Source organism: Oncorhynchus tshawytscha, linkage group LG18, assembly GCF_018296145.1.
Source record: "Oncorhynchus tshawytscha isolate Ot180627B linkage group LG18, Otsh_v2.0, whole genome shotgun sequence".
NCBI lineage: Eukaryota > Metazoa > Chordata > Actinopteri > Salmoniformes > Salmonidae > Oncorhynchus > Oncorhynchus tshawytscha.
In genome coordinates this window covers 35,291,137-35,307,447 of record NC_056446.1, presented here as the reverse complement: position 1 = coordinate 35,307,447, position 16,311 = coordinate 35,291,137, and the positions used below count along the sequence as shown (strand labels likewise).

Here is a 16,311-nt window from a genome sequence, read left to right as displayed (position 1 = left end):
GAAGGTGATTTGTCTTTCATATGTAGTTAGCCAGATAGCTAGTACCAGGCCTGGCTTCTCAACCACACACACGACACGGTTGGAATTTTAGATATGAATAGTTGTCAGCTGACATATTATACAGCCAATAGTGCTTAGCGATTAGTGCTTTTTGAGTTCGGTTCGATTATAAAACAATATTCACTGTTTAAAAAATAAAAAAAATCATTAAACATTAAATGCACTACATTACATGGGTTGAATGCTGTAGCAACACATAATAAAACTATTAAAGTCCCATGACTGTCCTTTACTGGGTCACTTAACTTCAATTTATTAACATTAACGTTACTTTAATAAAATATTTCAGTTGTGCATATTACATTAGTTTTATTTGATGACTTTATTATTTAATTCCAAGCCATCTCATCTCTATAGAGCTGCTGTCTGACACAATCATTAGTAGTTATAAGTCAATAAGGCATAGTTGGCATTCAGCAGTCAAAACTATCAGTCACTTAGATCATGTATTTTCTGGTAGTGATGCCTTGACAAGTAACTTCTATCTCTCTCCTCTGTGTCTGCCCCACACTAACCTAACATAACAGGTGTAAAAGAAACAGACTGGACAAGTAAGCACGCAATGGATTATGGTCATTGTAGTTGATTACCACGTTTTCTGCGATAACTGAGTATTGGCCTGTTAAATCAGTAGTAGGGAGTTGTAGTTTATCTCAAGATATTGTGTATCAAATCTGTAGGCTTAATCAAGGATCAATCTAGGCCTTTGTGTGTATCAAATCTGTAGGCTTAATCAAGGATCAATCTAGGCCTTTGTGTGTATCAAATCTGTTAATCAAGGATCAATAAAGCCAAAATGTTCAGGATTTGTCATTACGCGATCACAATAGGCGGGGATATTTTCGGTTCCGTTTAGCCTATAGGTTATGCGTAAGAAAGCAACTGCACTGAACTTAATAGCCAGATTAAATGCGTTTCCCCCATCCTGAAAGTAAAAAAATGTGTTCTTCTGTTAAGGTGTTTTGTCTATGGATAGACCCGTACTGCTTCTATCTTTTTGGTATTTTGTTATAGGCATAGGCGACCACTAATCTTCTCAATTCCGGAGCATTTAAAACAACCATATTTTCCGTGGAATAATAACACTTGCTTTATAGGTCTACCGTGGCGTGAACTCGTGTTGAGCAAGACATTCAATTGGTTAGTGACTGCAGAAAGCCTCGCAGAGTTAATATTGAGTTGCACCCCCCCTTTTTGTCCTCAGAACAGACTCAAATTGTCAGGGCATGGACTCCACAAGGTGGCGAAAGCCTTTCACAGGGATGCTGGCCCACGTTGACTCCAATGCTTCCCACAGTTGTGTCAAGTTGGCTGGATGTCCTTTCGGTGGTGGACCATTCTTGATACACACAGGAAACTGTTGAGCGTGAAAAACCCAGCAGCGTTGCAGTTCTTGACACACAGCGGTGTACCTACTACAATACCTAGTTCAAAGGCACTTCAATCTTTTGTCTTGCCCATTCACCCACTGAATGGCACACATACACAATCCATGTCTCAAAGATGAAAGAGATTTTTAAGTCATCGCCTCCCCTTCATCTTCACTGATTTGAAGTGGATCTAACAAGTGACATCAATAAGGGATCATAACTTTCACCTGGATTCACCTGGTCAGTCTGCCATGGGCAGAGGTCCTTAATGTTTTGTATACTCGGTGTATAAGTGAGCAAGGGGTAGCCTATGTGTTTTTTTGCCCTTCTATATTAATTGTTAAATTCTCACATACCCCCCCCAATTCAAGCCATGTTTTTAACCATAACACATCAAACCCTCCACAAAAAATTGATAGCATTTAGCCTAAGGAGCATGGTGACAGTGATTACATCTGTAAACCTAAATAGAGCTCCAATAAACCTCGTGTCCATGTTGATTTCAGAAAGAGTCCTATACAGTATCTACACAGTAATAGTGTCAGGCTGCAAACCGTCCAGCCTAATCTATATTTTTAAAGGGGTGATAGGCCTATTTTAGCTAGATTGACAAATTCAATTGATTAGATTACTCTTCCAATTAAAAAATATATATTTAAAAAGCATCGTATACATGTTGGTGTTCATGGTGAGCTATTTCATAATAAACTGACGTGTGACGTGAACGCGTTGACAGTTCAATGCCTTAGGGGGGAAAAAACGTGTCTCCGTTGACAATCCATGTTAATTCATGACGGTATCTTATGGCGCTAGGAAGACTAGGTAACTTGGTCAGAGGTATCAGTAACTTCATTAGGCTTTTATTTAGGCCTGAAATCACTCGCTATACCAGTCATCCTGTTTGGACTGGAGAGTTGTTTACTGTTGTGTCCACTACTCTCTTATGACTGTTCTGACTGTTTACTTTGGTCCAATGTTTTATGTGGGTGGTTTCCACAAGATGTCGTTCCCTCATCTCAACCGACCCCTGTTGCCACCGGGGATCCCCCCTCCACAGTTCTCTGGTTTTCCTTCAGGTGAGTCATCACAGACGGAGGTCCTATCCTATGGGCCTGTCTATGTCAATTATACAGCTAGTTAGTACATTGTGAACAGGCCTCTGATTTGTAAAGGATATATAATACGCATTAATATAATGGATGAGTTTCCCACTAGTGATTACCAGTTGGAGGGCCGTTCAAATGGATTTTTCCCAGTCGTATGTGGTAAACATACAGTGCCTTGCGAAAGTATTCGGCCCCCTTGAACTTTGCGACCTTTTGCCACATTTCAGGCTTCAAACATACAGATATAAAACTGTATTTTTTTGTGAAGAATCAACAACAAGTGGGACACAATCATGAAGTGGAACGACATTTATTGGATATTTCAAACTTTTTTAACAAATCAAAAACTGAAAAATTGGGCGTGCAATTTTTCTTCCACTTTGACATTACAGTTTTGTGTGTAGATCATGGACAAAAAAAACCCACGTCAAATCCATTTCAATCCAACTTTGTAACACAACAAAATGTGTAAAAGGTGAAGGGGTGTGAATACTTTCTGAAGGCACTGTAATTCATTGGCTTGATGACCCGGATAGAATCATGTGATCCTTCCTTCACCCATAGGAAGTCCCACCCAGTTGACTACCTTAAAATGATGAAGCCCTTTGACCATGCCCATGCCAAAACAGGTTTTATCCATCTATAGTTCTCTATCTAACTCTGTGGTGGTAAATTCCCACTTCCCACTTGGTTACGAATGCAGCAATACTGTGACACTTCCTGTATTTTGAAAGTTATATATCTTGGTTATATAACTTGATTGCTGATATGCAAAACATTTCAGGAGTGTATCAACAGCGGACTAATAAAACAAATACCTACAGATCGTTTTTGATTTGAATTTTCCTTTAATCCAAATATATTGTATAAATAAATCTGGTTTATCATTTTTCTAGGTACCCCAATGATACCAGTCCACATGGGCATCATGACCCAGAACCCCACAGTCCTGGTACCCACCTCCATGCCCGTTGTCAGTAAGCCCGCGGCCCCCAGGAAGGAAGCTCCCCTGGATGAGAACAACGGCCCCACCACCACAGTGTTTGTAGGAAACATCTCGGAGAAGGCCTCGGACATGCTGATTCGAAAGTTGCTGGCGGTGAGGAAATGGAACTTGCATGTAGTCATATTGGAAAGAGACAAGCAACCTTTTATTTAGGCTATAGACGGTGATCATGTCCCAATAACCAAACTAGCGAACTACGGGGCGGTAGTGTAGCCAAGTGGTTAGAGCGTTGGACTAGTAACCGGAAGGTTGCAAGTTCAAACCCCAGAGCTGACAAGGTACAAATCTGTCGTTCTGCCCCTGAACAGGCAGTTAACCCACTAGGCCGTCATTGAAAATAAGAATTTGTTCTTAACTGACTTGCCTAGTTAAATAAAGGTAAAATAAATCAAATAAAACATACTAAAACTTTATACCATGTACTCATCGTCGCATACTATTTATGACAATGTTTAGTAAGAAATATACAGTATGCCATGGCCTTGGCATACTACCACAGCAAGAACAATGAACCAGACATTTCACCAGGTGTATAAATGTGAAGCATCCGGTTGGCGTTTCCACTCACTACCAAATATGGTGATGTGAAAGCCCAGTGGGAAAAGATGGACCCAGATGGATTTTGTTCAACGTTCTGCACATTTTCTCATCGAAGAAACATTTGATTTCCATAAAGTTTTCTGTTTCCAAAAATAGAATCTGTAACATGTTTTTAAAAAAAAAGTGTGTTTAGAAGCCTCAAATTGTCAGGGCATGGACTCCATGAGGTGTCAAGCGTTCCACAGGGATGCTGGCCCACGTTGACTCCAATGCTTCCCACAGTTGTGTCAAGTTGGCTGGATGTCCTTTCGGTGGTGGACCATTCTTGATACACACAGGAAACTGTTGAGCGTGAAAAACCCAGCAGCGTTGCAGTTCTTGACACAAAGCGGTGCGCCTGGCACCTACTACAATACCTAGTTCAAAGGCACTTAAATCTTTTGTCTTGCCCATTCACCCTCTGAATGGCACACATACACAACCCGTGTGTCAAGACTTTAAAATCTTCTTTAACTTGTCTCCTTCCCTTCATCTATGTTGACTGAAGTGGATTTAACAAGTGCCATCAATAAGGGATCATAACTTTCACCTGTTCACCTGGTTAGCCTCTCATGGAACGAACAGGGGTCCTTAATAATGTTTTGCACACTCAGTTTTTTTTAACCCGGAAAGGATAGTCTAACTGTCTTAGCTAGGTTAAATATGAAGTTGTCATTCAACAACAGCAAGATTTTCAGGTATCCAGCTAACTTCAAGTCCTGCTAAAGTACATAGCTAATGTTAGCTAAAGTAAAGGCACTGCAGGCTGTAAATAAAAATCTGTTTTCAAAGATTAAGGATAGAACTGCAGGAAACTATTTCTGCATCTTCAATTAGTTTATTTAAAAAAAATATTATATATATATATGTAGATATTTACTTTCAAATAAATATCAAATCTCAGCTGTCCTTTTATTCAGTTTGAATGCACTGTGAGTGAGAAATTCCCCAAAATTTTACAGTTCATTCATACTATATGAAAAGCCTGAAATTAGTATGACATCTGTGCATTTAAAGCATACTAAATTTTCGAAATGTCACATACTATAAAACGTTATATAAAAAATAAAGTTATACTCGACAGCCTATTGTTTAGGACACTGTTATGGGTATCCGGATACGGATAATGTCTTTAGTCACACATCATATTAGTACAATACAGTTCTCAAATAGACAATTCAAATCAGGACAGTTGTTTTGAGAGGTTTTCTTGTTTTCGGTATGTGTATGAAGGTTCAGTTGGCCTTTGGGGTTCAACTGATATGTAAAAGATGTTTATCTTTTGGCCAAATATTTTATTTCAATTTTTTTCTGGTTTTCACCTGATCAGTGGTGGAAAAAGTACTAAATTGTCAAACTTGAGTAAAAGTAAAGATCTCTTTAATAGAAAATGACTCAAGTAAAAGTCACCCAGTAAAATCCTACTTGAGTAAAATTCTTAAGTGTTTAGTTTTAAATATACTTAAGTATTGAAAGTAAATGGAATTTCTCAAATGTACTTAAGTATCAAAAGTATTAATCAGTTTCTAATGTCTTATATAAAGCAAACCAGACGGCACACTTTTCTTGTATTTTTTTGTTGACAGATAGCCAGGGGCACACTCCAACACTCAGACATAATTTATAAAACCAAGCATTTGTGTTTTAATGAGTCAGCCAGATCAGAGGCAGTAGGGATGACCAGGGATATTCTCTTGATAAGTGTGTGAATTGGACCATTTTCCTGTCAAAATGTAACGAGTACTTTCGGGTGTCATGGAAAATGTATGGAGTAAAAAGTACATTACTTTACTACATTCCTAAAGAAAACAGAAGTTGGGGAAAATATTCATAGTAAAGTATAGATACCCCCAAAAACTACTTAAGTAGTACTTTAAAGTATGTTTACTGAAGTACTTTACACCACTGCACCTGATACTCTATGATATAAATGTAAACCATCTTCTTCAGTGGGTCCATGTCATAAAGAAATGTTTCCGTTTTCAGAAATGTGGCCTGGTCCTAAGCTGGAAGCGAGTCCAAGGAGCCTCTGGAAAACTTCAAGGTAAAAACAGAACAGGTACAACATTTGTGAAATATTCTACCGCCATGTAAGTTCAATGTCACCCCCGGCATGCTTTCTCAATCTGAAGCAACAACTATTTAGCATGGTCCTGTTCATTAGGCACTACTAATTATAAGGAAACCGACTGAAACAGGGTGTGACAGTGGCCTCGCCCGATAAAGACTCTTTTGAATTTTAATGAACACGACTCTGACAAAGCTATTCCTTAATTCCCCGGTCCTCATCTCACACACACACACACACACACACACACACACACACACACACACTCATCAAGCGTATTTTTGCTACGGTGTTTATCGGTATGACAAGATCACAAAGATAACCACCAAACAGCAGTAGGTAGGTGGCCAACCATTAGAAACATTCACAGGCCCTAATAGCTTGTGCCCCACGCAACTGCCTGCCCTGCACAAACAGGCAACTTTCAGAACCGCAGAGAGCGACCCAGCATGCCCAGTAGTCAGCACTACTGATCTGAGATGTGTACTAACACAACAGACATGTTATCATAGTAGATGGTGCTACTTAAATAAACACTTGTAAACAGCCCGTCTGTCTATCTCCTCACTGTTGGCCGTCAGTTTTAAAAGGAGATGATGGCAAGGGATGAGAGTCATCCTTGATCGGTCCGGTTTCGACTATGTCTTTACACGTTTCAGTGCAGAAAATGACCTCTGCTATTGTGGCTGATATAGTGAGGACCAGCTGCAGTAACTTTGTCGCCTCGGGGACCTTCTGTGTCAGGTCATGCTGGAACAAAAAGGAGCTGTCCAGTTGATTTGTCTCCTATAATTTGTGAACTGTACAATCTGACATGATCGGCCTCAAGTCTAACGAAGTCAAAGTACTTTCAGTATTTTGATGAGCATTTTATTTAGTGTAGTCCACTAAGCCAAGGAAATGAAGTTCACCAAAGTGGTCAAACCTGGCTCTCATCTGAACATTGATATTGTCTAGTATGTTGAAGTAGATTCGCCCTCTACTCTGATCGGGAGTTTCTGCCAGGCCCAGTTCATTGCATTTATGGTCAAATCGCTCATAGAAACTATGAACATCTTGCCACTGCTGTTTGTTGTTTCTTTGTGTCTTTTATATGGGTATGGCAGACACACACGCATCCATCACTTTGTTGTGCAGAACCCGGAACAGCGCGTCAGTTTTACTGAAAATTCCATCATAGGTCATGAGCAAAAAGCAAACATGATGGCAGTCTTTAAATGTGTTCAAATCAAATCAAATGTTATTTGTCACATACACATGGTTAGCAGATACAGCCCGCCAGGATGCTCTCGATTGTGCATCTGTAGAAGTTTGTGAGTGCTTTTGGTGACAAGCCGAATTTCTTCAGCCTCCTGAGGTTGAAGAGGCGCTGCTGCGCCTTCTTCACGATGCTGTCTGTGTGAGTGGACCAATTCAGTTTGTCTGTGATGTGTATGCCGAGGAACTTAAAACTTGCTACCCTCTCCACTACTGTTCCATCGATGTGGCTAGGGGGTGTTCCCTCTGCTGTTTCCTGAAGTCCACAATCATCTCCTTAGTTTTGTTGACGTTGAGTGTGAGGTTATTTTCCTGACACCACACTCCGAGGGCCCTCACCTCCTCCCTGTAGGCCGTCTCGTCGTTGTTGGTAATCAAGCCTACCACTGTTGTGTCGTCCGCAAACTTGATGATTGAGTTGGAGGCGTGCGTGGCCACGCAGTCGTGGGTGAACAGGGAGTACAGGAGAGGGCTCAGAACGCACCCTTGTGGGGCCCCAGTGTTGAGGATCAGCGGGGAGGAGATGTTGATGCCTACCCTCACCACCTGGGGGCGGCCCGTCAGGAAGTCCAGTACCCAGTTGCACAGGGTGGGGTCGAGACCCAGGGTCTCGAGCTTGATTACGAGCTTGGAGGGTACTATGGTGTTGAATGCTGAGCTGTAGTCGATGAACAGCATTCTCACATAGGTATTCCTCTTGTCCAGATGGGTTAGGGCAGTGTGCAGTGTGGTTGAGATTGCATCGTCTGTGGACCTATTTGGGCGGTAAGCAAATTGGAGTGGGTCTAGGGTGTCAGGTAGGGTGGAGGTGATATGGTCCTTGACTAGTCTCTCAAAGCACTTCATGATGACGGATGTGAGTGCTACGGGGCGGTAGTCGTTTAGCTCAGTTACTTTAGCTTTCTTGGGAACAGGAACAATGGTGGCCCTCTTGAAGCATGTGTGTTGCTACCTGTTAAATGTTTTTCAGCAAAGGCCTGTAATAGTTCCACATAGTTGTCCCTGGGCCTGTTTGATGAGCTGGCACTCTTGTCGTTGCCACGAAATGCCAACTCCTGTTTACCTAGGTAGCATGATGTAGCATTAATTAGCTAGGTCTTTCAAAACCTGGTTCTCTTTAACTTTACATTGTGCATATTCATGTTCAATCAATGTCAGATCTATCCGTGAGCTGCCTAATGTCTTAAGAGCTATCTGGATTTGGATGTGAGATGTAGATTTCTCATGCTTGTTGAGTGCTATATGCAAATCGCAGTAACTGGTGGTGGAGAACAGCAGGCATTTGGAAGCAGTAGAGTCGGCTGCACGCAGTGAAGCCACAGAGCCAGTCTTTCTGTTGATACCACTCATGTTATTTTCTGTCCCTTCCCTTTGATGTAGTTCCCTCAGCTCAGGTGTTAGTCTTCCATCCCATATCACCCCGTTTCACTAGAAAATCCAACGTTGAACACTGTTTCAGATGTAATACGTTAGCTGTCCTGATCAGATTATTTTAGCTGACAGTAAATTGAATGTAACTGCCTTTGGCAGTTGTCATGTGATTTCCACAGGCAGGAGCGAGCCCTGTCTATCCCATTACCTTTTTTTTGCAATAAAAATGAATGGGACATACTGACACATGAAAAGCAGCAAAGCTCTCGGCCTGCCTTTCAGTGTGTATGGTAGAAACATGCATGCACAAGTCCTGTCAATGCCTTGCATTGAGTTTGAAGGGCGGGGGAAATGCACACAGCAAGGCTGCCAATTTGGGAAGTAAGTACTAGTTCAGAAATCAACTTTATCTTGCAGAAAAGATGACCAAATTATTGACAATTTATTTTAGTTTTTTCATTTGTTATTTTAAAATGTATACAGGGTAGGCCCTGCCAACTACACTACTGTCACTGATCCCTGGTGGTGAATCCACGCTGTTGTGTGATAAACACTGTGTCACCCCTCCTGTCTCCTCTATTCTCTCCAGCTTTTGGATTCTGTGAGTACAAGGAACCAGAGTCGACGCTGCGGGCCCTGCGACTGCTCCACGAGCTGCAGATCGGGGAGAAGAAGCTGCTGGTGAAGGTGGATGCCAAGACCAAGGCCCAGCTGGACGAGTGGAAGGCCAAGAAGAAGAGTAGCACCAACGGCAACGGGGTGGGGAGTGGGGACACGCTGGAATCAGAATCACCTTTTATACGCCAGTATATTTACATATAACTAGAAGTAGATTTAGTAGAATGGTGCTGCCACAGTAAACAGAATCGACAGATCAAATATATCGCTCATCCAAAATAGAATGGATAGAACAGTCTTCCCCATTCATTCTATTTCTATGTTATCAACAACGAATTAACACATAGAGAGGGGAGAGGGGAACATTGCTTGCAATCTGAATGACAGTGTAATCTAGTGGAGGCTAAGATGGACCAAGCACTAGGAAGCAGGGCTGCCTAAATTAATGGGCAACTCTGTGCTGAAAGGCCTGGAACACAACAGCCCCTTGTAATTCAATTTCAACTAGTTAGGCTGAGTTGACTTATAATACTAAGCTGCCTCCCACCTCTCTCGCCCTCTTTGCCTTCTCTTTCTTTCTCCCTTCTCTCACTCTCTCTGTGTTTATGATAGAAGGCGGAAGCAGAGGATGGAAAAGAGGAGGAAGAGGAGGAGGTGATCGACAAGGACACCCAGATGAGGGACCAGCTCGTTAAGGGCACCATCGACGGTCTGATCCGAGAGTACGCCAGCGATCTCAAAGCTCCCTTGAATGATGATGAATCTCAGCAACGCAGGAAAAGGAAAGAGAAAAAGGAGGAGGTATGTGGAGATCCTTTCTCTGTTATCACTCTGGGGGATCCTTTCTCTGTTATCACTCTGGGGGGGGATCCTTTCTCTGTTATCACTCTGGGGGATCCTTTCTCTGTTATCACTCTGGGGGATCCTTTCTCTGTTATCACTCTGGGGGGATCCTTTCTCTGTTATCACTCTGGGGGATCCTTTCTCTGTTATCACTCTGGGGGGATCCTTTCTCTGTTATCACTCTGGGGGATCCTTTCTCTGTTATCACTCTGGGGGATCCTTTCTCTGTTATCACTCTGGGGGATCCTTTCTCTGTTATCACTCTGGGGGATCCTTTCTCTGTTATCACTCTGGGGGATCCTTTCTCTGTCATCACTCTGGGGGATCCTTTCTCTGTTATCACTCTGGGGGGGATCCTTTCTCTGTTATCACTCTGGGGGATCCTTTCTCTGTTATCACTCTGGGGGATCCTTTCTCTGTTATCACTCTGGGGGATCCTTTCTCTGTTATCACTCTGGGGGATCCTTTCTCTGTTATCACTCTGGGGGATCCTTTCTCTGTTATCACTCTGGGGGATCCTTTCTCTGTTATCACTCTGGGGGATCCTTTCTCTGTTATCACTCTGGGGGGATCCTTTCTCTGTTATCACTCTGGGGGATCCTTTCTCTGTTATCACTCTGGGGGATCCTTTCTCTGTTATCACTCTGGGGGATCCTTTCTCTGTTATCACTCTGGGGGATCCTTTCTCTGTTATCACTCTGGGGGATCCTTTCTCTGTTATCACTCTGGGGGATCCTTTCTCTGTTATCACTCTGGGGGGATCCTTTCTCTGTTATCACTCTGGGGGGATCCTTTCTCTGTTATCACTCTGGGGGATCCTTTCTCTGTCATCACTCTGGGGGGTTATCACTCTGGGGGGGATCCTTTCTCTGTTATCACTCTGGGGGGGGGATCCTTTCTCTGTTATCACTCTGGGGGGGATCCTTTCTCTGTTATCACTCTGGGGGATCCTTTCTCTGTTATCACTCTGGGGGATCCTTTCTCTGTTATCCTTTCTCTGTTATCACTCTGGGGGATCCTTTCTCTGTTATCACTCTGGGGGGGGATCCTTTCTCTGTTATCACTCTGGGGGGGATCCTTTCTCTGTTATCACTCTGGGGGGATCCTTTCTCTGTTATCACTCTGGGGGGATCCTTTCTCTGTTATCACTCTGGGGGATCCTTTCTCTGTTATCACTCTGGGGGATCCTTTCTCTGTTATCACTCTGGGGGATCCTTTCTCTGTTATCACTCTGGGGGGGGGATCCTTTCTCTGTTATCACTCTGGGGGGGGATCCTTTCTCTGTTATCACTCTGGGGGGGGTCCTTTCTCTGTTATCACTCTGGGGGATCCTTTCTCTGTTATCACTCTGGGGGATCCTTTCTCTGTTATCACTCTGGGGGGGGATCCTTTCTCTGTTATCACTCTGGGGGGGATCCTTTCTCTGTTATCACTCTGGGGGGGGGATCCTTTCTCTGTTATCACTCTTGGTTGAGGTTGTGATATTGTATTAGGACACATTTCATTTACTGTTATCAAAGCTCTGGAAAGGGGATCCTTTCCTGTTATCACTCTGGGGGGGAGCATGCTTTCTCTGAATATCAATCTGTGGGGGGATCCTTTCTCTGTTATCACTCTGGTTAATCCTTTCTCTGATCCTTTCTCTGTTATCACTCTGGGGGGGGGCTGACTCCTTTCTCTGTTATCACTGACTGGGCTACGCTAACAGGCTGATCCTTTCTCTGTTATCACTCTGGGGGGCTGACTCCTTTCTCTGTTATCACTGGGGGGATCCTTTCTCTGTTATCACTCTGGGGGATCCTTTCTCTGTTATCACTCTGGGGGGCTACATCCTTTCTCTGTTATCACTCTGGGGGGCTGGCTCCTTTCTCTGGCATCACTCTGGGGGGGATCCTTTCTCTGTTATCACTCTGGGGGGGGCAGGCTCCTTTCTCTGTTATCACTCTGGGGGGCAGGCTCCTTTCTCTGTTATCACTCGCTAACAGGCAGATCTGTTCTCTGTAACCTGATATGCATTGGTTGAGGTTGTGATATTGTATTAGGACACATTATACATTTACTGATACACAAAGCTCTGGAAAGGGCTTAAGTCTAGTCCTGGATTTAAAAGCTATTTCAATGTAGATTCTCCCTGGGGCATGCTTTTTAGACCAAGAATAAGCTTAATCTGTGTCTGGGAAACTGGCCCACGGCTCTAGGTGTTTCTTCAGGTTGTGTGATCTGTGTAAATGGCAACACTACGCTGACAGGCTGACTACGCTACACTGACAGGCTGACTACGCTACGCTAACAGGCTGACTACGCTACGCTAACAGGCTGACTACGCTACGCTAACAGGCTGACTACGCTACGCTAACAGGCTGACTACGCTACGCTAACAGGCTGACTACGCTACGCTAACAGGCTGACTACGCTACGCTAACAGGCTGACTACGCTACGCTAACAGGCTGACTACGCTACGCTAACAGGCTGACTACGCTACGCTAACAGGCTGACTACGCTACGCTAACAGGCTGACTACACGCTACGCTAACAGGCTGGGCTGGCTACACTACGCTAACAGGCTGGCAACACTACGCTAACAGGCTGGCAACACTACGCTAACAGGCTGGCTACACTACGCTAACAGGCAGGCTACACTACGCTAACAGGCAGGCTACACTACGCTAACAGGCAGGCTACACTACGCTAACAGGCAGGCTACACTACGCTAACAGGCAGGCTACGCTAACAGGCTGACGCTAACAACAGGCAGGCTACACTACGCTAACAGGCTGGCTACACTACGCTAACAGGCAGGCTACACTACGCTAACAGGCAGGCTACACTACGCTAACAGGCAGGCTACACTACGCTAACAGGCAGGCTAACAGGCTGACTACGCTACGCTAACAGGCTGGCTACACTACGCTAACAGGCTGGCTACGCTACGCTAACAGGCTGGCTGACTACGCTACGCTAACAGGCTGAGGCTACGCTAACAGGCTGACTACGCTACGCTAACAGGCTGACTACGCTACGCTAACAGGCTGACTACACTACGCTAACAGGCAGGCTACACTACGCTAACAGGCAGGCTACACTACGCTAACAGGCAGGCTACACTACGCTAACAGGCGCATGTGCAAAATACATTTAACAGGCTGTATATTATTCTAACAGGCAGGCTACACTACTGCTAACAGGCAGCTTGCCAACAAGCGTCTGCGTTGCCAGGCGCTAAAATAGAAGTCAACTCAATGTTTATATCCCCAGACAAATTAGCTAGCAAGTGCAAGCTAGCTAAATAGGAAAAATTAGCTAGCTAACTAAATTGCCATAAATGTTTCATGCTTTTTCGACCGGTCTCCAATTTAATGTAATTGGTTCAGTTTGTTGTGATATTTGAACCTGCGTGTCGCGTTTGGTCTAGGGGTGACAAAATACATTTATGCACGATGACGCATGCGTGCAGCCGGTTTGGGTTCTGTGTAAGAAATGGTCCCCAGTTGACAGCATGACCCTGAACAATGTCCCATCTGCCTGCATCCCATTGTCCCTTAGGAGGATATCAACGCAATTGACGGGTTGGAGGATGACAAGAGAGACCTGATTTCCAGAGAGATCAGTAAATTCCGTGACACCCACAAGGTACAGTACCGTATTCATCTCTCTCACTCACATTGCAGGTTTGGGAAAAGAAGCTGCACATGCTAGTAGTACACTCCTTTTAGTTTTCACACTTACCGCTAGTGGACACTTGCACAAAGACCTTTTCATGATTGTACTCTAAATATAGGATGGGAGAATAGTAAACATTTTCTACCAAAATATTTCATACATTGCTCTAAAATCTGATTTAATTGGCAATGTCAGAAATGTAGAAATATCTGGATTTTTACCATGTAATTTCAATGTTATCTACAGTCTGTTCCAACACGAATAGTTGTCCGATTTCTAGTATTGTCACCGTTTTCAAACCTAATTTGACTCGTGTGATGGCGGGACACTTATTTGTGTATATTAGGGTATTTAGGTGTGACAGTATAGATGGTTAGATCCATAAGTCATTCATCACACACAAACAAAATGCATGGCGACAATGTAAAGTTACCTTAAAGCTAATCTATTCATTAAACCCAACCATTATGATAGACATCATATGGTGACTAAAGCAAGATGAATCTCAGAGCTTTGGAAAAAGTTGTCGAGGATAGGATGTAAGTATGAGCTTTCCTTTATTTTGTACATATACTGGACGCCCCCCCCTCGAAGACTCGCATAGGGGCAACTGCACAGGCACTCTGGCATACGTTGGTGACTGAAACCTTAGGAGAACCTCTAAACAATACACAGCCAACCATTTCCATTAGATACATGTCAACATGACATTGGTCTTGCTCCTATTTTACCACATGGGGAAAGAGAACCATGCTGATTCGATTTCCAACATTTTATCTTGTTATCCCCAAGCCGTAGAGGCCAGTGAACCTGTGTGAGTCCTCTGTAAATGGTTTATTCTACATAATGTGTGTGAAAGTCACTGAGACTCAATAACCACTGTTATAGCAGGGAGGGGGGGCGCCCCTCCACAGCACCCTGTGTTCTGAAGACTAGTCGGGTAAGTCCCAACCCACCCTGTCGATGAGAGTGTGTGTGTGTGTGTTAGGGCTTCTCTCTCTCTCTCTCTCTCTCTCTCTCTCTGTGTCTCTGTCTCTCTGTCTGTCTCTCATTGTTTTTTCTGTCCGTTACTTTAGCTCTTTCTTTCTCCCTTGTTTAACTTGTCTGTCTCCTTTTCCACCTGATTCCAATTGCCATTCACCCTCTTCATTTTCATGTGCCCATTATTTGAGTTGTCTTCAAAGTTCATTATTTACAACAGTAAAGGTGCTCCTACTACACAATGAGATGTTGTCTGACGTGTGAATGGTAAGGCCTATGGTTAATATATGAGGGGAGAGTAATGTACCTATGGCCTACATGCAGTTAATTAGTGACTCTATGCCCAAGCTGCCACCAGTAGAACACAGAGCAAGGTAAGTTGAAGTAGGAAGACAGACTAACCAATTAGATCCAGGAACAAGATTGATTACGACTCATTTCCTTCCAGCCATGCCCATAGTACCTTTGCTCTCTCCCCCCACACCTCTCTTCTCCATCTCCCCCCACCTCTCTTCTCTATCTCCCCCACCTCCTCTCTTCTCCATCTCCCCCCCCCCCACCTCTCTTCTCCATCTCCCCCCACACCTCTCTTCTCCATCTCCCCCCACACCTCTCTCTTCTCCATCTCCCCCCACACCTCTCTCTTCTCCATCTCCCCCCCACCCTCTCTCTTCTCCATCTCCCCCCACCTCTCTTCTCCATCTCCCCCACTCCATCTCCCCACACCTCTCTCTCTTCTCCATCTCCCCCCACACCTCTCTCTCTTCTCCATCTCCCCCCACACCTCTCTCTCTTCTCCATCTCCCCCCACCCTCTCTCTCTTCTCCATCTCCCCCCACCTCTCTTCTCCCATCTCCCCCCACACCTCTCTCTCTCTCCATCTCCCCCCCACCTCTCTCTCTTCTCCATCTCCCCCCCCACCCTCTCTTCTCCATCTCCCCCCACACCTCTCTCTTCTCCATCTCCCTCCCACACCTCTCTCTTCTCCATCTCCCCCCACACCTCTCTCTCTTCTCCATCTCCCCTCCCACACCTCTCTCTCTTCTCCATCTCCCCCCCACACCTCTCTCTCTTCTCCATCTCCCCCCCACACCTCTCTCTCTTCTCCATCTCCCTCCCACACCTCTCTCTCTTCTCCATCTCCCTCCCACACCTCTCTCTCTTCTCCATCCTCCCTCCCACACCTCTCTCTCTTCCTCATCTCCCCCCACACCTCTCTCTCTTCTCCATCTCCATCTCTCCTCCATCTCCCCACACCTCTCTCTCTTCTCCATCTCCCCCCCCACACCTCTCTTTCTCCATCTCCCCCCCCACACCTCTCTTTCTCCATCTCCCCCCACCTCTCTTCTCCATCTCCCCCACCTCTCTTCTCCATCTCCCCCCACACCTCT

At 44.5% G+C, this 16,311-nt stretch overlaps 1 protein-coding gene across 4 annotated transcripts in view; it reads left to right on the top strand.

Annotated features, from left to right (window-relative positions):
- Positions 1 to 16,311, top strand: part of LOC112217934 (RNA-binding protein 25) — a 28,216-nt gene that overhangs the window by 428 nt on the left and 11,477 nt on the right. The window contains exons 2-8 of one of the 4 annotated variants that reach the window (XM_042300981.1): positions 588 to 611; positions 2,431 to 2,506; positions 3,433 to 3,635; positions 6,108 to 6,180; positions 9,407 to 9,576; positions 10,048 to 10,236; positions 13,823 to 13,909. In XM_042300981.1, the coding sequence (XP_042156915.1) occupies positions 2,431 to 2,506; positions 3,433 to 3,635; positions 6,108 to 6,180; positions 9,407 to 9,576; positions 10,048 to 10,236; positions 13,823 to 13,909 (798 nt within the window). In that variant the 5' untranslated portion in view covers positions 588 to 611. The remainder of the gene's footprint in view (positions 1 to 587; positions 612 to 2,430; positions 2,507 to 3,432; positions 3,636 to 6,107; positions 6,181 to 9,406; positions 9,577 to 10,047; positions 10,237 to 13,822; positions 13,910 to 16,311) is intronic. The other 3 variants (XM_042300983.1, XM_042300982.1, XM_042300980.1) reach the window with 3 other exon arrangements.